The sequence below is a fragment of the Chrysemys picta genome, chromosome 13, assembly GCF_011386835.1.
Source record: "Chrysemys picta bellii isolate R12L10 chromosome 13, ASM1138683v2, whole genome shotgun sequence".
Lineage (NCBI taxonomy): Eukaryota > Metazoa > Chordata > Testudines > Emydidae > Chrysemys > Chrysemys picta.
In genome coordinates this window covers 37,990,122-38,013,335 of record NC_088803.1, presented here as the reverse complement: position 1 = coordinate 38,013,335, position 23,214 = coordinate 37,990,122, and the positions used below count along the sequence as shown (strand labels likewise).

The 23,214-nt window shown below is 42.5% G+C and overlaps 1 protein-coding gene across 4 annotated transcripts in view; it reads left to right on the top strand.

Moving 5' to 3' along the window:
- PREX1 (phosphatidylinositol-3,4,5-trisphosphate dependent Rac exchange factor 1) overlaps positions 1-23,214 on the top strand; it is a 221,261-nt gene that overhangs the window by 163,464 nt on the left and 34,583 nt on the right. For all 4 annotated transcript variants that reach the window (XR_006177052.2, XM_008172115.4, XM_008172114.4 and 1 more), the window contains exons 16-19: positions 2,087-2,229; positions 9,518-9,610; positions 16,733-16,881; positions 19,716-19,801. Coding sequence is in view for 3 of the 4 variants with exons in the window: in XM_008172115.4 (XP_008170337.2) it covers positions 2,087-2,229; positions 9,518-9,610; positions 16,733-16,881; positions 19,716-19,801 (471 nt within the window). In the remaining variant the exon portion in view is untranslated. The remainder of the gene's footprint in view (positions 1-2,086; positions 2,230-9,517; positions 9,611-16,732; positions 16,882-19,715; positions 19,802-23,214) is intronic.

Here is a 23,214-nt window from a genome sequence, read left to right as displayed (position 1 = left end):
CAATGGAAATTCACATCGGAGGTAAAAACATGGATTCTGAGAATTTGTAGCCATTTGGGGCTTTAGAGTTTGAATTAAATTCTCTGCCCCCATTGCTTATCCCTGAGAAGACACTGTAGCAAGCACAGCCTGTTCCCGGAGTCTAACTGCTAATCTCAGTTTATGGAACTGGGGGAACTCACCATGTGGAAACTCACTAGCATGTTCGCTCTCTTTCAGTTCAGCCAGCAGCTCTGGCCCCACTCAGGAAACCTGGAGGAAGAGGGACGGGAGGGTCAGATTGTGATACCCTTATTCACATTGCGTAGTCCCTTACTTCTCAAAGAGCCCCAACGATCCTTTCAGAGCAAGGTCCTACTCAACATGAGCAAGTGTCTCAGAATATGGCCCATCATGAAAAGGAGACAAGGGATGAGCAATCCCCAGGGAAGCCGAGGGTCCAAACTTTCATCCCTCCAGCCTGGTGATTGGGTGCATGGAGACCTGAGCTCAGAGCTGGAAAATGTACATTGTAGAACCCCCATCTCTGGCAGACCCTCAGGGAGCGCCCTAGCCATCGCCTGGATTTTAGGATACATTGCCTTGTGACAACTGCAGGCTTTTAAATACAGATATATTATATACATATATAAATGAAATGGCTGCAAACATTGTCATGAAATGTTCCTGGAAAAGGTGAGTCAGGGACTGGAGAGAAGGAGGAGTGTGGAGAGCACCCAGTGTTGCTGCTCTGGGCCAGATCAGAGGCTGTCTGTAGGTTTCTCTGCAGTGTTTACACATAGGCTTTAATCAGAACCACCCTTGACATGGCCCCAGAAGAGGAAACAGATATTAGGAAACAGGCACCACGGCCAAACTGGTTCTGCAAATCCCTGCCAGACAAGTGATTAAAAAAGCTGCTGAAGGAAAGAGACTCTGTTGAGAAGTTAATTTACTTCTGAGGCCATTTTTTGTTGTGTGGAGCTGACTGGCCTTTGGAAGCCTCACAATGGGCTTGTGTTTACAGATGGGAATTTCTCCAGCTAGTGGCTGACAAAGCAGCCACTGCATCCTCCCTTGAGTATTTCAGATTCTGCACCAATAGCGTGAAAAGGTGCCCCATATATGATTGCAGGGAGAGGCACGTTGAATATGAATAAGCAGGAGCCCTGGGGATTGGGCATGGTCTTAAAGCTGTAGGGATAGGGATCATGGGGCCCAGCATGGAACTCTTTGGGCACTAGCCACCCAGATTTACTCTGGTTTATGAAGGTATTGTTACACATATACAACAGCCTTTCTCTCTCAGAGCCATATGGTGGAACTCCACTCCCATTTTCAGCTCTCCTATCCATTCTTAATACCTTCATTCCACATACACTCTGAACCATTATGTGTGGACTCCCTTGCTATCCCTCTAACAAGCAGTTCAAGAGCAATATTGTTCCCAAAGCTGTGAACCTGCCCATTGTCTTCCTCCATGATGCTGATGCCAAGACAAAACAAATCACATCAATATGTGTTTCAGCTCCATTAGACAAACGGCCAAAGATAAATCAGCATTTGACCAATGAAGAAATGCTAATTCAGTGGGGAAGTAATATTTACTTTCCAGGTTCCAACTGGTGTTTCCAGAGATGAGACCTATATGAACCAACCATAATACATAGTTGTCTAATGCTTGATAATATACTACATAGCACCTTTCTTCTAAGAGGACCCGATGGGCATTACACATGCATCAGAAGCTTGGGTGTAGTTTGGGGGTGTCAGAGAGGGCATTGCCCTCCCAAACTGCAAGCCTCAGGCAGGCGTGGAATTTGCCCTTGCCCCCCACACGCAGCCACATTGGCCTGACTGGAGCTGACCCCCAAATATAGAAGTCAAACTATGCCTATGATCAGAAGAACTGAAGATCAGACCAAGATCCACCATGCATCTTGGAGAGGTGTGCCCAAAGTGTGCTAAATAAATGATTGGCTAGAATTGGTGGTCAGGATTTTGTTTGGTCTTTGGTTTTCTAAAGGTTGGGGAAATATTTTTAGACTTCCTTCTAACTTGCTCTCTCTCTGTCCACGTGTGTGTGTCTTCCACCTTTGGTTTTCAGTCCTGGAGAAGAGCGAATTCAAGGATGAATCCCAATATTTCCGTTTTTATGCTGATGAGGAGATGGAGGGTACAAGTTTCAAGAGCAAGCAGCTACGTAATGACTTCAAGCTCATTGAAAACATCCTAGCAAAGCGCCTGCTGGTAAGACAGAACTGGTCTGGTGTTTGTTTCACAAAAGGCATTGTGATCTTTAGCTTTCTAAGAGACTAAATTTATACCACAGTATAGTAGAAAAAAAACAGGGTGGGAAATTACAGACAGTAGCCAGATACTGCAGCTGACTGATTCACTGTGAGGCTTCTTTTTCTTGAGAGACAAGCTGGGGGAGGTAGATTCAAAAGGAGGCCTTGCATCAGATGGGCTGAAGTTAAACACTGAGTGACATAAATAGCATGGTAGATGTACTTAGGTAAAAGTCGGGTAATTCTCCAAGATTCATACGTTTTTAGGAGTCACTATCAGAGTGATTCCAAATAGCTTCAGATAGGCTGGATTCCTATACAGAACATATCCAGTTCAAGTCTCAGTTCCAATATCATGGCTGGGATCCAAGAAAACCATTTTCCAGGCAATAATATTGTTCTCCATGTTGACTGCCCTTCAAATAGTTATTTCCCATAATTCCCAGTCTGTTAAATACCATCACACTCTTGACTGCATGTGGACTGCTTTACCCTTGTTTGGACTTGGATGTCATTTGTCCAGAAAACCTCATTTACTGCCAGTGGCCCAGAGCCCACCCTCCTCTCCTGTTGAGCACTGGCAGAATGCAGGAGCAGAAAGAAAGCCCAGGTCAGTAACAACAAAAACAGCTTTGCTGGAAAGGATCCTGAGGCCCATTAAAGGAGGGAGGAGTTTTCCTGGGGGATGGCCAAAATTGCACCCTCCTGCTGCTATACTACCTGCAGGGAGATCATTCAATGTTTGTCTTAATGGCTGATTGTGATATTTAAAGCACTATACAGTGATGTCCCTCCCTCCTTCTCCCTAAAAATCGTTCACCTGCGCAGCCAGTGCTAGTGAGCTGTGTGTCCGTATTCATCCTCCTATAAAGTCATTTGATACAAAGAAGCTGCTAAAGGAATAATTTGCTTAACTTGCCAAGAACTTACATTCTGGGCTTGATTCCTGCATTTTGCAAAGCACTCAGAGATCATTTTCATATTCACTCATAGGGAATTGTCATCACTCAAGCGGCTTTGATTTTCTTCCCTGTGGACAGAGGTCCCTTTTTGGGGGAAACAGATTAACCAGCATACATCTTCCACTTTTCTTCCCCCTTATTTAAAAGTTCAAGTGTCTAACAACAGCATTATTTCTACCCCTGAAATAAGGGAGCCTTTTAAAGATCAGCAGTAGACCTGGTTGATCCTACTTTCTGCTAATGTGTTGGGTGTTTTTTAGCATTCACCAAAGAGTTTATGTGAATAAATTTCAACCTCTTGGGCTGTTCACTTTGTCTGTTTCCTATCGATTACAAGTAGTGTATGACTGAGCACCTAAGTGACATCTACTCCCTGACTGGGTAACTGAAAGATTTAAAACAGGAGAAATACTTATTATATTACTGTTACTGTAGTTCCTAAACAAGTGTCATTGTGTTAGGCACAACACAATCCCCTCCCAAAGAGCTAACAGTCGAAAATGAATAATGAATGATTCATAGCAAATAAACAGCACACTTCTTGGTACAGATTTTCAAATTAATAATTATTTGTGCTAAACTTCTGCGCTTCATTGCTATTTACACAAACCAAGAGCTGCCTGAATGCTTGTGAAGTAGAAGATCCCACGGATACAAGCACTGGAAATGCATCACATTTATTCATGATAACATTCATGCCTCCCTTTTTTGGTTAGCAATAAGGAGCTGCTGGAATCCTTGTGCTTCCCTGTCTGCAGAACATCTCCGCCTTGCTCCTTAGGGCTCCCTGTAAGCCACATTGTAGTTAGGGTAACAACCTCCGCTCTGCTGGATTTTGTACTGTATCTCTGCAGTGTAACCTGTGTTGCCTGAGGAGAACAAACTCAACTCACCTACCAACTGGTGCTAGGTTTTTCCCCCTTTCCCTATCTTGGACAACCTTGCACTGTAAGGAGAGAAACAACAAGAACTTTCTGGCCAATGAAAATCACAAATGCCAAAGGAAAGTGATTCCAGGCTGGAAAAAAATGCACTTCAAACAAAGTTTGATATTCATTTATTTATGCAGTTGTTTTTGATTTATGGACATAAATCTTGACATGCTGAAAAAATACACAAAATTCTTTGCATAGTTCAGAAAGCATTAAGGCTTCTGACTGCCTCCAGCTACAGGGATTGTATCCATGTTGCAGCATTCCCCTGTTAACTTTTGATCTACACTTCAGCTCATCAGGCCCAGCACTTAAAGAATCAAATCTCAGACAGACAAATGTGCTTATGGAGATGGATATCCATGAAGGATCCACCAGAAGTTTCACACTCACAGTTCAGTCTATCAGTAGGGTACACCAACCGAGTCAGGATCATTTGTCTGATCTTAAATGAAAGGTGTCAGAGCGTTTCCCATCACTGTAGAAATACTGCCTGCAAACATCATGGGGAACAGCTTCTAAAGCACCTAAGAAGTGCGGTAAGAGCCTAAGTCCCATTGTTCAAAAGGACCTACGTCGTTCAGGAGCCTAGCCACCATTGAAAGTCAATACCAACATTACTGCCTTCTGGCATTGTAGGTGTTTTGGAGAAAGGTGGCATCTAGTGGTCTCAGCACAAGAATGAGGAATACACCTGTGTCCTAATCTAGTTTCTGACATGAGCTCACTGTATAGCTTTAAGCAAGTCACTTAAACATGCTGTGCCTTAATTTGCCCATCTGCAAAATTAGGATAATACTTGCCTGCTATCTTGGTCATATTTAGAAGAGGCTTTGAAAACAAAAGGCACTAAATCAAATAATAATTAATAATAATAGCACTTTGAACTTACTCTGTATAGTGTAGCACCCTCTCATCCCACGGTCTCAAGTGTGAAGGTACTAGGTTGCATTATAACTCATTCATGTTTCTCACTTCAATTTTAAAAGAGCCATTTCAATGAACAAGGCAACCCCCTTAAATGTGCTGATAAAACTATGGAATTGCAAAACACATTTCTCTTATTCAGAGATTAAATAGTGACTTGCATTGTTAAAATAAAGTCCTGCTCACTCCCTAATAAAATCTCTTCACTGTTTACTCATTCCAGGGGAATTATTCTTAAGTCTTGTGCTAATATAAAATGACCTCATTCTGCACAGCTTCTGCAAGAGAGAGGCTGCCTCATTACCTTTCATTGGTCTAGCCTCCCAAAGTCTATTCAGGCTTGAGAATTCAAAATCATTGATTAAAAACACCCTCAGGAACAGAGTCACTAATGAGAGTCTGTCCCAGAGGGATCTCTGAACTCCCAAGGAGTTGGGCTGGCAAGTCAATAACAAGAGGCATCTGTCATCCAGGTGTAGCCAGAGGCCATGATAAGGGTATTTTTGAGTGGATTTGGCCACTAAAAACCCCAGCAAACACTAAAGTGAAAATAAGTCTCTCTTATACTGTAAATCTTCCATTCTTAAGTTATTCAGAATGTTCAGTTCACGGTGGAGGTCATGGATCAAAAGGATCTTGGTTTTTGTTGTGTTTTATTTTTTGTGTTTAGTGATTGGCGAAATGTAACACCAAAGACTTTAGTGACTCAAAGGCTTCCTTGGCAAGGCTTATAGCAGAGCTGGATTTATGCTGCAAATGTTTTCCCCACTAGTGTATGTCTGAAGTTTTCAATTAATTCACTTCAACCATGTTCACACTCTCTGTTGAGTTGGATTTCCGCAATCATGCAATCAAGTTTTACTCATGTGTATCCTGAGAGGGATTGGATTTAAGATCACACACTTAGGTCAGTATGCATGCAAGGAGCACAAGGAATACATCTGAGGAATACCTAAAAATACAGTTATTGGGCCAGATTCTGAAAACTGGAACAAAGTCTCAGTAAAAGGGATTTGCCTCGAGGAAACTGAGCTGAAGCGAAAACACAACAAATGCAAGGGGAGAAATCTTCAGCCTTTTGCGTGCTTCCAGGCCTTCTGACTACATAGCCACCCTCAACCGGCCACTGGAAAGTATGTGAGGGGAGTACCAGATATAACCTTTGCTTCACTCCAAACACTGGTTTAGCCCATGTGCATTTGTGTACAGAAGATGGCTGAAATAGAGGTTAACCTGGAATAAAGGAAGCCACAAGCTATCCATTTGGTGTTACTGTTTATTCAGACAGACCATATTGCAATCTGATGTCCTGGCCACTGACAATGGTTTAACATGTGTTTTCCATGTTGGGGGAAAGTCCCCTACCAGATGATTAGGCACTTTCATAGTGCAGTAGGGATATAGTTCCATGTTCACTGAATCATCTCTTTGTTGTCACCATTTTTTAATGTTGGCTTGTGGCCAAGTTCTGCTGGTCCATCGGGGCACACAGACCCCTTTGATTTCAGTGGGGAGCTGTCCATGGAAATCTGAGGGCAGAAAGTGATCATTAATGACTTAGATTCCCCTTAGCTTAAAGCTTATACTTTCTGCCTCTCTGCCATATCCCAAATAGCCATCTTTGCTTCTGCCAAGAGCCATCCATTAAATAGCGTGGCTCTGTCTGGGAAGATCAGCCCTTAAAGATACAGTCCCCTGTACATATCTATTACAATGATTACATTAAGTAGAGGATCTACAATTTATTCAGAGCCTGGACCATCTTTTAATAGACATTATATCATGGACATCGCTCCACCATTCACAGTTATATGACTTCCCTGTGGCACTACAACTATAGCTTATGTAGGAAAGTGTCATACAAGAAATATTTAATTCAGTATTTTTAGCTGCCGTTTAATGGGATTTAGCAGCTAGGAATGAAAGAGGAACCAGCATCATGTGACCAGCCTGCTTTGCATGGACTACTCTGCAGACCATAGCTGGAAACCTGTGTACTAGAGTGACTAGCAAAACAAAGAACTATATAATTGTTATGATGGACACTGTAGTGGTAACAAGCTGTTATTGGGAAAGAGTGCAGTCACTAATAAACGGTGATACATGTGCTGGAACTCGTATCTCACTTGTTGCAAAGAAAGCAGATGTGATAGAAACAAATATAATGGGCTATTTTTAGGATATTTCTTCTCCCTGTGTTCTGGCCAAATTCTATTTGAGGATGTTCTGCCTGTCTAAACTTCCCCTGCAATTTCAATTGAATATTCTTCTTTACATCCTGGACTGTATAATTGTGTGATGCTGCTGTTCAGTATTAAGCAGCTGCCGTTTTATACTCCCAAAGTGGCTGCATTTCAGGGGTGACAGAAGTGATTCCTGTATATGGAAAGTCTCTTCATTGCTTTGAGATCCTTTGGGATGAAAGGCTGTACTGTACCGAAATGCAAGGTATTACTATTTCATTATGTGAAAAACACATCACAGCTTTCTTAAAAGTGTTGCATAGCAGCAGATGAAGGGAACACTGACTATAGTTTGCATAAATATTTATAAAAGGGCTTTGGGATTCTTTGGCTTGAAAAGTGGCATAGAAATGTTGGACTATTAGTTTCATCACCATCACTTTCATTGAAAACAATCCACATTAAAAATTTTACAAACAATTCCGTTTGACCTCAGTTTTAGAACTGAGAAGGGCAGGAAGGTCATTAGAAAATGACAGGGCATGAAAGAGATTTCCATGTGCAATCAGGATATTTGCACACAAACTAGACATTCAATGGTGTGTAGCCCTTGGCTTCTCAGGTTTTGCAAATCAAGACCTCTGTGTACATCTACACAGTGAGTAGCTGCCCACAGCAGTGAGTCTCAGAGCTTGGGCTACAGCGCAAAAAATAGCCGTGTAGACATTATAGCTTGGGCTGTGAAACCTACACCTCTCCCTAGGCTATAGAGCCCAAACTCCAGCCTAAGCGGCAATATCTACACAGCTATTTTTAGCACCGTGGTGCAAGCTCCATGAGCCCGAGTCTGTTGATCTGGGTTTGACACGTGCGGCCGCAGGCTGCTGCTCGCTGTGTAGATGTGCCTTGAATGTTTAAGATACTGGGTCATTTTGTTTCACTATCCACCTCTGTGAGAAGGCTGAATATAGTCTTGTCATGCCACATGTGAATGTTCAGAAACACCCAAGGTTTTGTTCAGAGTAGTGGTCGTGGGTCATATAGAGTGGCAACTTTACCATGTTATCAGGGAATACAAGGACGGTGAGTTAGTGTTGTTTCCAATAGAGCTATCTGAAATTACCACTATTCCCCAACAACCTGCCTCAGCGCTGTTGGTTGATTTTTCTCCCAAAAGGTTAACACTGCATTTGGCTTTAGCTACGTGACTCCCATTCAAATAAATGGGAATTTTAAGGCTAACTCCCCAGTTGGTGCTTTGAAAATGTAGCCCTGAGCATGCTTCTCCAACAGGAGAGAAACTGCACAGCCTCTTTGCATGGAAAATGACAAGTTGAATGGGAGAGCTGCCCAAGTAGTTTTCAATTGAATCCCAAACTTGAGGCAATAATATACACATTGTGTTGGGCTGAAACTCATGCCACTTGTAACAGTGCAAGGTCAAAACCTAACTAGCACTGTGCTCATTTTCTAATGAACTCTTTGTACTGAGTATGCTTGAGTAGCATTGTTCTCAAAGCGTTTTGTTAGAAGGAACCACTGCACATTTTCCACTGAATCTTCCCCCATTGGTGCTTCCCTTTTTATCTGAACATCTCCTGAACAGGTGGTTGTTGTTTTTTTTCTTGCAGGTGTCCTAGAATAGTGAGTTATTTTGCACCTGGAGATTTTTGGCTCCTTCAGGGAAGGACGGTTCTATTTTCATAATCTTCTGCTGTGATGAACCACTAACAGGAGGAAATTGATAAGTTTTAGTTAATGGCATTGACTGTAATAGAAAAAGACCAGTGCTTTTCAGCAGTGTAGAAGTCGGAAGGATCAAGGGAGTAATCTTCTATAATTTTCTTCTCATAGTGGCACGTGTTAGATTATAGGCAGCTTTTATTTTCATCTGATTTATTAGATTTATTTCTCTGATTTATTAGATGTGTATTAAATGTGTTAAGTTCACTAAAATGCATGAGGCTTATCTGATGGAACTAAGTACAGAGACTGAAATCACAAGTTATTAAGTTCAATACACTACAGGAGAGGAGTAACTGATACAGTTTTAGGCTCTGTGTTATGCAGGAGATTACATTAGATGATCTAGTGGTCCCTTCTGACTTTCAGATCCATGAATCTATGACAACAGTGACTTAAGAAGTGAAAAGCCCAACTCTGTCTCCTTTCAGCTCACCAGTTCCTCCAAAACACACTTCCATATCTGTAAAACATTACCCGGTGCTCTTTTTGTTTTTAAGATCTTACCTGGAGAGGATGACTACGGGTTTGACATTGAAGAAAAGAATAAAGCAATCGTGGTTAAGTCTGTTGAGCGAGGATCTCATGCAGAGGTGAGACCTTCTGACAATTATAAACATTTCCCTTTTGGCAGTGGGAAGAAGCTTCTTCTTTGAAAAGGCACAGCAATATCCTTTATGAGCCTGTTTCATGTTAGTGGCAGCTAATAGGAAATTGGGGATTGTCTGCAGTTCCTCTGGTCATAAACTGCCTCTGTGCATTGATACGTGTTTGGCTGCTTTGCGTAAAACATTCTTGCTGAAACATTTTTATTAAGTGAGAAGACAACAGACAGCTCCTTTCTGTGAGGATCGCAAAGCTTGGGCAGTGTCAGGAGATTGAAAGCTGAGAGCAGGGAGACAGTAGTTGGATTTACAGAGTGGGCATACACTGTATTTGAATACTGTTTTTTTCAACCATGTATAAACTGGTGATTCTGGTGTTTTCTAAAAGCCCTAATCAGCTTGATTGGATTCTCACATATAGTAATGTATCTATCTGAGGTTGTTATGTGGCCTCCATTACCACAGTATCGGAGCACCTCACAACCTTTTGATGTATTTATCCTTACAACCCCCTCCCCTCCCCCCGCAAAGGTAGGGAAGTGCTATTATCCCCATTTTGCGGAACGGAAGCATGGAGAGACTTGCCCAATGTCACACAGGAAGCTTGTGGGAGAGCAGGGTCTGGAACGCTAATCTCCCAAGTCCAAGCCTAGCACCTCTGACTGTGGGCTCTCTTTCCTGGCGATCCTGCAGATTGCTTGGATGTGGCTGCCTCTGCTTCCTTAATGATCTAAAGCGAGGAAGCAACCACATTGATTTCGACATGTGGAGAGAATCCCAAATAGCAACTTTAAGATGCAGTTTAATATTAGAATTAAATGATCTTATTCTCCTTTGTTTTGTAGCCATCAGCAAAGCTGTGCCCATGCCTCAGCTCATACTCAAATTAACAGAAATTGGCCAAATATTTTATTAATGCAAACCTCTAGGGTAAACCATTGCCTGACAGATAATCCCTTGGTCATTTCTTTGGCCAGCTGCCTGTAGAACATTCTGCATTGAAAATTTGTTTGTGTTTTGAGACAACAGAAGCACACAGTTTTCTATGGCATCTTTTTCTTGACTGTCCAAGACAAACAAGCTGTGACCATCTGCCCATCTTTTCAACTCGGCTTTAAAATCTTGAAGTAACCAAATCAAGATCTCACTGAACTGGAAAGCTGTCAACTCAATTCACCAAGATTTGAAGCCTAGCAGTAATGCGTTTCATTACATTCTTGGGCTCTTTAATTGCTTTTTGATACTACAAAGCAATCTAGCATATGGTTCAGTGCCAGCTCAGCCGCTTTAGGCCATTTTGGAAATCTTCTGCCTGTTTTAACACTCCAGGGCAAAACCAGGGCAAGGAGTTTCACTTCATTGTGTCCAACCACGGTTCATTGGATTTTATTACCGATCTTTAGGCCAGGTTAGGATTTCAGATATATTAGTGTGAATCTGGAACAACTCCATCAACTTCAGTGGGGAATTACTCCAGATTAAAGGGGGCAGGGGACAAAAGCCCACAGCTAGGTATAAAAAAAGGTGCCCTTAACATAGGGCTAGATGTTGGGGGGGAGGGGAGAATGGAAAATTACAGTAGGGTCATAGGAGCAATAAGAAGGATAATAATGGGTGGATCTACTCAGCATCTTAGATGTCTGTATACAGATGCAAGGCATATTGGGAATAAAAATGAAGAACTGGAAGAATTAGTACATAAACTAAATTATTACTTAATTGGCATCACAGAAACACAGTGGGATAAATTCATGACTGAAATATTTCTGTAGAGGGGTATAGCTTGTTCAGGAAGACAGGCAGGGAAAAAAGGGAGGTGGTGTTGCATTATACATCAAGAATATATACACTTGTTCTGAGGTCCAGAAGGAGATGAGAGGTAGACCAGTTGACAGTCGGGTGGTGAAGATGTCACGGTAGGGCACTACTGTAGACCCCCAAATCAGGAGGAGGAGTTGGATGAGGCATTTCTAGAACAAACATCAGAAATATCCAAAACACAAGACCTGGTAAAACTGGGACTTTTAACTACCCAGTCATCCACTGGAAAAATAATACAGCAAAACACAAAATGTCCAGTGAGTTCTTGAAATGTACTTGGGACATTCCTTGTTTCAGAAGGTGGAGGAAGTAACTGAGGAAGTAACTTGATTCTAACTAACAGAGAGGAATCTGTTGTGAATCTGAAGGCAATTTGGGTGCAAGTGATCATGAAATGATAGATTTCATGATTCTAAAGAAAAGGAAGGAGTGAGAGCAGCAGAATAAGGCCAGTTTGATGTAAAAAAAACAGACCTTCACAAACTCACAGAACTGGTAGGTAAAATCCCACAGAAAGAAAATCTAAGGGAAAAGGGAGTTCAGGAGAGGTGGAAGTTTCTCAAAGAGACAATATTAAAGGCATAACTATCCTGATGTAAAGGAAAGATAGGAAGAATAGTAAGAGGCCAACATGGATCCATCAGGAGCGCTCTGATGATTTGAAAATCAAAAAGGAATCCTACAAAAAGTGGAAACATGGACAAATTGCTAATAATGAGTACTCAAGGATAGTACAATCATGTAGGGACAAAATCAGAAAGGCTAAGGCACAGAATGAGTTACACCTAAGCTAATGATATAAAAGGCAATCAGAAGAGGTTCAATAAATATATTAGTAGCAAGAGAAAGATGAAGGAAAGTGTAGGTCCTCCACTTAGTGGGGAGGGAGAGCTAATAACTGATGAGATCAAGAAGGCTGAGGTGTTTAATGCCTATTTTGCTTCAGTCTTCACTAAAAAGGTTAATTGTGACCAGATACTTAAAACAATTAATATTAACAACATGGAGGAAAGAACACAAGCTGAAATAGGGAAAGAACAGGTTAAAGAACATTTAGATAAGTCTGATGTATTCAAGTCAGCAGGGCCTGATCAAATGCACCCTAGGATGCTTAAGGAACTAGCTGAAGCAATCTTGGAACCATTAGTGATTATATTTGAGAATGCATGGAGAGGGGGTGAGATCCCAGAGGCCCGGAGAAGGGCAAACACAGTATTTATCTTTAAAGGGGAATAAAGAGGATCTGGGGAATTATAAACCAGTCAGCCTAACACTGCACACAATCAGTTTGTAAGCACCTAGAGGATAATAGGGTAATAGCCAACCTGGATTTGTCAAGAACAAATCATGCCAAACCACCTAATTTCCTTTTTTGACAGGGTTATTGGCCTAGTGGATGTGGGGAAGCTTAGATGTGATATATCTTAATTTTAGTAATGCACGGTCCCATCTGACATTCTCATAAGCAAACTAGGGAAATGGGGTCTAGACTGAATTACTATACAGTGGGTGCAAAACTGCTAGAAAGAGCATACTTAAAGAGTTGCTATCTATGGTTCCGTCAAATTGGGAGGACGGATCTAATTGGGGTCCCACAAGGATCAGCTCTGGGTCAATGTTTTCATTGATGACTTGGATAATGGAGTGGAGAGTATGCTTATAAAATGTGCAGGTGATACTGACCTGGGAGGGGTTGCAAGCACTTGGAGGAGAGGATTAGAAGTCAAAATGACAAATTGGAGAATCTATCTAAAATAAACAAGATGAAATTCAATAAAAGACAAGTGCAAAATACTAAACTTAGGAAGAAAATATCAAACGCACAGCTGCAAAATCAGGAATAACTGGCTAGATGGTAGTACTGATTAAAAGGAACTTGGGAGTATAATGGATCACAAATTGAATATGAGTCAATAATGTGATGCAATTGTGAAAAGGCTAATATCCTGCTGGGTTGTATTAACAGGAGCGTCATATGTAAGACACGGGAAGTAATTGTCCTGCTTTGCTGGGCACTGGTGAGGCCTCCGTCGGAGTCCTGTGTCCAGTTCTAGGTGCCACGTTTTAGGAAAGACAAGGACAAATTGGAGAGACTCCAGAGGAGAACAACAAAAATGATAAAATGGTTAAAAAAACTGGGCATGTTTCATCTTGATAAAAGAAGGTTGAGGGGGAACTTGATAAACAGTCTTCAAATATGTTACTGGCTGTTATCTAAAGGACAGTGATCAATTGTTTTCCATGTCCACTGAAGGTAGGACAAGAAGTAATGGGCATAATTTACGGCAAGGGAAATTTATGTTAGATATTAGGAAAACCTTTCTAACTATAAGAATAGTTAACCTGGAACAGGCTTCCAAGGCAGGTTGTGGAATCCCCATCACTGGAGGTTTCTAAGAACAGGTTAGGCTAACATCTGTCAGGGAGAGTCTAGGTATACTTGGTCCTGCCTCAGCACTAGGGGCTGGACTAAATGACCGCTTGAGGTCCCTTCCAGCCTTCTGTATGCATCTCCGGTATGCCTCATTCAACGCATTCCAGGTTTAGTATATTACCAGCAACACTTGTTTCCACATGTTTTGATCCTGGAGCTTGTTTGTACAGTACACTCAGACACCTAGGAAGGAAACAATAGTGAAAAAATTACCCCATTGAGAGTTATGCTTGCTATCTGACTTTGAACATCCAACTGACAAGCAGATGTATTGTATTTGCACAAACCATGTCCAACATACAACCATTTGGCCAAAGGCCATCTGATGGATAGCAACCAGTGGGCTGCTCGCTCTTCAAAAAAGCCAGAGGCCCATAGCCAGACAACTGTACTGAGTTATCATAAGGAACGTCCATGATTCAGGAAATGCAAGAGCCATTACAATGTAGAATTTTGCTCTAAAAAGAAACACAACTCCAAATTTTAATCTGCTTGAATTGTTATAATCCATGGAAGAAAATATATTTTCCAAGGTTGTTCAATTTGGCATGAAACTTTGCACCTAATTTGTACATGGATTTACTGTACCATGATTGTTTGTCTAAATTGGTCTGTAGTAGGTATAAATAGACAATTCGAAATTTAAAGTAGTCGTTTGCACATAGACTTAGTGCAGTTATGCATGAATTTGAAGTAACTCTGCACAAATTAAATGCATAGGCATAATTCTGAAAATCTGAATTTATTTTTCTAACTCCTCCATATCCTGTTGCAAACTTGTCAGTATAAATAGCTATTAATGACGCAAACTTTTCCATTTAACTATAAATCAAAATATTAAAAAATCTATCCTCCTCACTTTGTTCACAGAACTCTCATAGTTGATAATGATGATGCACCAGGTCAATAGAGTCATGTTCATTTCAGCTGTGTTAGAAACTGGGGGGCAGGTGGAGGATTAGGCTGAATTAAAATTTGCCAGATGGAAAGATAAAAGAGGAGAGGGATGTTCTCTAAAGGGATGTTATGAACAGAAAGTGCAAGTAATATAGAGAGCATTTGATGGCTTCTCCCTTTAATAATTTGGCTGAGAAAATATATAGTTTAGTAGGCAATAGGGTGCACCAGCTCCTGTTGTCTCTGTGATGAAATGAACAAAACCAAGCACTTGTATTTCCTAAATTCTAATTAAAAAAATCAATGAACCCTAGACTATAAACTGAGCTCTAATTTCCAAAATCGAGGTGCTAATTTAAGATGAGCGAAACCATTCATAGGCTAAGACAAATCTGGGCTTCCAGCTTCTCTCATGCCACAGGTTAAGTTTCAGATCTGGAAGTGGATTTGTGAAGTAATGTGTATACCTCCTTTATTGTAAGTCAATTAAACTGTCTGTAGATTTCAAATGCAACATTGAAGGGCTCGTGGTCAGGGCAGCATAGCCAAGGTCTTGTAGAGCCCAATTTCTGGAATTAAAATTTGCCAGCTGGAAAGATACAAGAGGGAAGGGGAATGAAATACCATTTACAGGTTTCTAAAGGGATGTTATGAACAGAAAGTGCAAGTAATATAGAGAGCAATACACTTACACTGAGAACGGCAGCCCAGTACAATCCCGAAGAGATTTTGCCTAAGAGAGTAAAACTATCTTCAGGTGTTGGACATTTTTAACTGGCTGAGTTCAAAAGCATTGAACCTCACCAGCTTCAATTATATTTTCAGGCAGAGAAGATATGGAACAAGACAGATCTTAAAATCAGTGGGAGTTACTCAGAACCTGTGGGCTGAGTGGTAAATTGGGCCCATAGCATTTTGTTTTTCTTTAACTTCATTAAGGGGATTCTGGATTTTGTGATTCTCAGTCTAGGTGCTGGTATCTCATTTAAAACGAGCTGATATGTGGATGGATTAGTAAGTGAATTGTTAAGGGTTATTATCTAATAGTTAGAGCAGGAGGTTCTGCATTCTGTTCCTTGTTCTGCCTTGGACTTACTGTGTGACCTTGGCCAAGTCACTAAGGACAAAAGTTTCAAACTCGGGGGACTAAAGTTTGGCACCTGAATAAAAATGGCCTGATTTTCAGAGATGTTGAGCAACCAAATCTCCTTTTGAAATCCATGGCAGGCTTTCCACACTACTTAAAATCAGGCCACATTTATTTAGGTGGGTAACTATAGATTATATGCTTAAATTCAGTCATTCAAGTTTGAAAATGTTGGTCTCTGTGCCTCAGTTTCCCCACCTGTCAACTATGGATAGCAATACTTCCCTATCTCACAGGGGTTAGTGAGGCTCAGTTTGCGATCCTCCAACAAAAAGTGCAGTAGAAATGCAAAATCTTAGGAAGTAAATGTATTCTTGGTATCCCCTATTACTTCATGTTACTGTTGTTGGATAGAGATTCTTTTATTAGTTGTGGACAGTCATAGGGACTCTAAATGTAACTGACAAATGATTTGATGACCCGGGGAAAGAAAAAAAAAACTTTGTGTATATCTTCTGGACATTAATAATCCTAGTAGCTTGCAAACCAAGGAGTAGTCGAAGCTATCAATCTACACCTGTGAATTACAATGTTTAGTGTAGACAGCACCGCCAGCAAGAGGTGGCACTATATCCATATCTGACTGTTAAGTTGTTGTCTTGTATGTTGTTGTGTTGTTGATCTGACCTGCGGTGTTGGCAGGACATTCAGTTCTGTCTGTGTGTACTGGAGTTGATACTTGCAGTGTCCCCATAAATCTCTGTGACTCTAACAATGAGTATTACAGTAGCCAACCTTTCCTGCATCCTGAACTGTTAAGGACCTTTCAAATGACCTAAAGCTTTGTGTGGTATTTATGTTTCATTTGCAGATGGCCAGCCTGCAGGTTGGAAGGAAGATCTACTCCATTAATGAGGACCTGGTATTCCTGCGTCCGTTTCAAGAAGTGGAGACCATCTTAAACCAATCTTTCTGCTCTCGGAGGCCACTTAGACTTCTGGTGGCCACCAAGTCTAAAGAGTAAGTGCCCAGAGAGACAGACATAGAAGGTTATCCAGAGACATTAACTTTTTTTAATACCTGTTGTTAAGGTAACTACATAAACATGTTACCCATCAGAAGTTCCAGTTCTGTTAAAAGAGGTAGAAGTTGTGAATCGTGCTTGTTAGTGATCCTTACATCTCTTAAAGCAGCTGTGGAATATCCTTTGTGCATCAGAATTAACTCTTGGCCTTCATGTGCACAAATGAAATTGAGTTACAAGGAATATAACTTCGTCAGCAGCAGAAAGTGTCTCAGCAGTAGGTCTTTGCTTGAGAGAAGGCACCTCAGTCTACTGTATCACATTGCTTGTTGTTGGACTGGTCTTTCCATCTCAGTTCATACAGTTTTCTGCTCCATAATGAGTGCGTAGGCCAGAAAGGATTGACACCACACCCAGACTGTTGGATCAGGCCCTTCTTCTCAGGGCTTCAACTTTATTTCTTCTACACAAAAGACGAGTAACTCAAATTCCTTCCCCCGCAATCCAAGGTCTTCTGCAGGACCGATCTCTTCCCTGCAGGTTCCCCTCTATATCCAGCTGCCTGCAAATCATCCACAACATGTGCCCTTTCCCCTTGTGACCCAGGGGCTTCCTGTCAGAGCCCCCTGCTCTTTGCAGCTCTTTTTCAATCCTCCTTTAAGCGATTTGCCTAGGAGTTGAGGGCCTCCCTCTGGAGCAAATCCAATTCCTATAGCTCTGCCCCTAAGGTTCCCTGCAGGAACCTGCCTACTCCCTGCAGCTTTCCAGCTCAGCCGAACTACTAGCTGGTTGTATATTTACCCGACTCCTAGCTAATCAATCTCAGCTAAGAGATAGCTAATAAGTCACTGCTGGGCCCCAACTCCCCTTAAAGGGTCAGATACCCTGTGAAAGAGGGCCCATAGTGAATCAGGGTCCCGTGTATTATTGGATTACATAGCCACAGACTTTGCCATGTAATCTACCCCTTGATGTGGAATTATGGTCCAGAATCTAAGCTTTCATTTAAAACAATTGGCCAGAACCTCAGCTGATGTAAATCAGAACAGCTGCATTGAAGTCATCCTGGAAATGGAATTTAATATAAAAATAAATAACATGGAGGTTTCCGTACTGACTGTATCATTCACTTTCAAGCTTAATACATTAAACACACCAATTTTTAATTAGCAAGTCACAATTTCTCATCTCCCAGACCAGACTGCTACAGAACCCAGACTGGGTTTTGGTCCAGCCCAGGTAGTTGCGGGGTACATGTTGATAATGCCATTTCTCTTTGTTTGCTGGGGTATACAACCTTCAACTTCATTCTGAGCAACAGGGATGTGAGCCAACAAGACCTGTGAGTATCTGGCTCCTAGGAAAACCTCAGCAGAATTCATTTCTTTGAATTGAGAATAATAAGGGTTATGTCCTGTGTGCTCCCCCTGCACGCTATGCTTAGCTGTAGCCTTCATTAGACCTGGATTTGAGTCTGTCTCCAGGCAGGGGGGCTGACCCACCATATGTTCAGCTTTCCTATGCTCTGCATTCAGACATGTGCAGCAGCTGTCTTTAGTTTTCAATTTGCATAGACTGTGATGACATTCCAGACAGAAACACAATCTGCAAAACTACTTAGTGACAAGTCACTTCTGTGCTTATGAGAGCTTAACTACTGTGGTTTATTGTTTGTTTCTTCTTCACTTTTACTGTCACTTTAATACATGGCATGTCCATACGGAGAGTTAATGAACAGCAAGCTGGGAAGTAAATCCACATTGCTGTAGCATACCATGCACTAATTGGCCATGTGAGCCCCACTACTGCACACTAAAAGTTCCATAGTGCACTTTGACCTACTGCTGTTTGAAACAGTTAGTGCTGAGCATGCGAGGATGCTGTAGGTTTACATTCCAGCTTGCCATGCACTGGCTCTCTGCATGGACCAGCCTAACAAGAAACTCAGACTAGAGTGGGTTATATTGTATTCCATTCAGGTCCTATAAAGCACACGCTCCTAGAATTGGCCTAATCAGTTGCAAAATAACATTGTCCTGCATATGAGGATTAGATGGTTCATCACAGGCCTCATTATTGCATACAATTACCACAAGACCATTGAGTCAAATCCAGTTCAAGGTCAAAAGTTGCTACCATCAGAGACTGGTGGCTTCCTATGTGAGTGTGGTGGGTCTCAATCCAGTTCCAAGAGGACAGATATTCACAGCATAAAATCCACTACCTCCGTTGGCACTAATGGCGACCTCTGTTGTCAAGTGATTGGGCTAGGGTGACCAGACAGCAAGTGTGAAAAATCGGGACAGGGGATGGGGGGTAATAGGAGCCTATGTAAGAAAAAGACCCAAAAATCGGGACTGTCCCTATAAAATCGGGACATCTGGTCACCCTAGATTGGGCTTGCCAGCTAATCTATCCCCTCAGCTCTAGAGAAGTTTCCTTCCAAGTCGGGCAGCCTGGAGGAAGCTTGCACTGGTGCTGCCTAGACTGTACTAGTTCTGTGGGTACTGGGAAGACATCTTCATTCTCTAGGGTTGTCAATCCGGCCATAATCCACATTAAAGTATAATAAAGGTCAAAATATTATCTGACAGAAAGGCAGCTGAGGTGTAAAATAAGTTACTGCTATGTGACAAGAGCTATTGCATGGGGTTAACTCATCTCTTATTAAACTTTTAGGGTATATTTAAAGCTGTTTGCAAACAGTCTAGGAATTTTATTGAGCCCCGAACACACAGAGGTACGATCTTACACAAAAATTGAGAGCAGTACACATGGGTCTAGCAGTCTAATCTGACATGCTGCTTTCTTTCTTTCATGTTTTCTGCAGAATTATAAAAATCCCAGATTGTCACGAAGCTCTGTGCTTTCAGATACGGGGAACAGCGCCACCCTACGTCCGTGCTGTGGGCAGAGGTAAGCAAGGGGTGTGTGATGTAGCTATGGATTGAAATATTGAAATACAGCCAGCCAGTTACATCCCTCTGACAGAACAAGAGCCACTTTATGTTGTCCCAAGGTCCTGAAAAACTCGGTAGAAGTCTCTAAGTGTCGCAGTCACAGAGCAGGACCTCTGGTGCTAGGTGCTATACAAACACAGAGCAAAAAGACAGTCCCTTTCCCAAAGAGTTTACAATCTGAGTTCAGTCTACGTATTGCTTTACTATTAGAGCTGGGTATTGGGTGGCTGTTCCCACCTACAGGAAGCAAAAAGTGACCTGGCTCAATGCCAGGAGAAATGTGGTGTTAGACTATGGAAGGGATGTTGAGGAGGCATCATCACTTGAGCCATTGCAGGCTGGATAAATCACTTGAGACTGCACAGTAGGAATCACTCCCATGCTCTCAGGTGGATGGATCATCTTTTCAATGTTCATGAACTTTGCAATGCATTATATCAGATTTGGGGACTGCTTCTACCTTCACACCAGTTTGTACTGCTGTAACTCCATTGGCTTTAATGGAGTTATTCCTAATTTACACTAGTATGAGTGAGAGGAGAATTGGGTCCGTCTGTTCTTTTAAAAAGAGAAAGCATAGGGCATGACACAGAGATATTCATTAGTGCTGTGACTGCAATGTGACGTATTCCTGGGGGAATTCTGCGCCACGGCGCATGCGCAGAATTTATGTCCCCCACAGATTTCTTTGCTTCCCTGCAGAAAAATGACTTTCTGACAGGGAAGCAAAGGGAAGCCACAAGAGCAGTCATGCAACCCTCCTCAGCGGTATGTTTTGGGGGCCCAGTGAATCCGGAAGAGAGGTAAATCACTGTGGGGCATGCGGCAGGACTGGGGAAGACCTGGCTGGTGGCTCCTAACCTGCGCCAGGCTAAGCTGCTAGTCCTGGGTGGGCTGGGGAGGATGGGACTTCCTCTTCCCTTGCACGGCATCCAGGGCTGGGTCAGACCCACCCCCAGATTTCTCCCCTGGCTGAAGGAAGCTTTGCAAACTCCCCCTCCCCCACTTCCTGCACCCATCACTCCTCAGCTGCATGAGGAGGATCCCTGTACAAAGAGCTGATCCCCCATCCACCCAACCCCCATGCATTCAGACCCCTCATACCCAAACCCTCTCGCCGAACCTCACCCCCGCCCCATACTCACACCACCCCCCATGAGCCCTACTCCCCCTGGACCACCCTGATGAACCACCTGCACCCAGATCCCCACCCCACCGAGCCCCAACCAGTTGCACCCCCCCACTGAGTCCCCCACACCCATACCCCCTTGCCGAGCTCTATCCCCCCCACATCCAGACCCACCACTGCTAAGTCCCAGCCACCTTCACCTGGACTCTCCTGCAGAGTCCCATTACCATGGCACCCAGAACCCCTCAACAAGCTCCTGTGCATCCAGATCCCACACTGAGCCGCCTGCACCCAGATTGCCCCACCCAGAACCCTCTCAACCCATACCTGGATCCCCCCACCCCACTATGTCCCTCCACACTTGGATCCTGTCTTGCTGAGCCTGCCTGCCCACACCTGGTGCATCTGGCACAGAGGGGCAGGGTCCTGGGGTGTTTCTGGGGCAGGCCCAGTCCTTGCGCTGTGTCAGGGTTGGGTGCAGGCTCGCCTCTGAATCCATGTCCCGGGGTGGGAGCTGCATAACAATCTCCCACCTCTGTGCAGCTAGAGGCCTGTGCTCCCCAATGCCATGCTGGAGCCTCCACATTTATTTGACAAATAAAATTTTTATTTTTTTGACACAGAATTTTTAATTTTTTGGTGCAGAATGCCCTTAGGAGTAAATGTGAAATGAGCCACAAATGAAGCACAGCCCCTCCCTTTATCTTTGGCAGGTACAGAGAGCAAGACCTTTCAACTGTATACGGCTTCCTTCCTTCAGTAGGATTGTGTGTATGTAAAAATATATAATGTCAGCATTTAGAAACAATGCAAAGACTTATCATCCCATATACAGGCAACAGTACCCTGCTTCAAAGCACCTTTTCATTACATACCTTCAAACAAGCACAAAATATAATTTTTAAGCCAAAGTGCTAAAGCATTTCCTTAATATACTAGCTAGAAAGATTTCATTTCTGAAGCCGTTACTAGAAAAGGGACTAATTACACTGACTAAAATTGTTTGCATCTTAGATAACTGAGCTTAAAAAGTAATTATGGCTTTAATGTAGACTCGTAGGGGCTAAATTCTGATCTGAATTTCAATGGTGTAAATCTATTCAAGTTGGTTAAATTACTCTGGATTTACTCTGGTGTAACTGACATTAGAATCTTGTTCCCAGACTCTGGCAAATTGCCTAATGAGGAAATATTCAGCTTCTTTCAATTAGCATGTGACAGGCTGCAAACTGTATAGTTATGCAAATTTAAACAACATCTTAGCCAATTAAGACTAGAAAGAAAAGATTGTCAAAGATTCCCAAAAGATAAGTTTCCCCCCTAAGAATTTCATTATCTTTCTGCAGTGACTGTATCCAGGTTTATATAAGAACATGCATACTGGGTCAAACCAATTGTCCACCTAGCCCAGTATCCTCTCTTCTGACAGTGGCCAGCGCCAGATGCTTCAGAGGGAATGAACAGACCTGGGCAATTATCAAGTGATCCATCCCCTGTCGTCCAGACCCAGCTTCTGGCAGCTGGAGGTTTAGGGACACCCTGACTATCTTGGCTAATAGCCATTGATGTACACCTCTACTCCGATATAACGCGACCGGATATAACACGAATTCTGATATAACGCGGTAAAGCGGCGCTCCGGGGGGGCGGGGCTGCGCAATCCGGCGGATCAAAGAAAGTTCGATATAACGCGGTTTCACCTATAACACGGTAAGATTTTTAGGCTCCTGAGGACAGCGTTATATCGAGGTAGAGGTGTACCATGAATTTGTCTAATTCTTTTTTGAACCAAGTTATATTTTTGGCCTTCACAACATCCCCCAGCAATGAGTTTCACAGGTTGACTGTGCGTTGTGTAAAGAGGTACTTCCTTTTGTTTGTTTTAAATCTGCTGGCTATTAATTTCATTGGGTGAACCCCTAGTTTTTGTGTTATGTGAAGGGGTAAACCTTAAATTCATGTTGATTTAAAAGTGATCCTTAAAAAAAAAGATATTTGTCTTTCAGTCAAAGAGAGAAGGACTCTACATTATTAAATGGGCCGGATTCCCCTCTCAGGGCTGAATGTGTGAATGAGGGCAGGGGACTCTAAACTATTTTTTTGTTCTCCTGATCCTGGGCCAGCCCGTGCTTGATAAGTTTACGAATGGTATTAGATGATGTGAGTGCCTGTGATAGCAGGGGACTGGACTCAATGACTCAGTAGGTCCCTTCCAGTCCTAAATTCTTAGTATCCACATA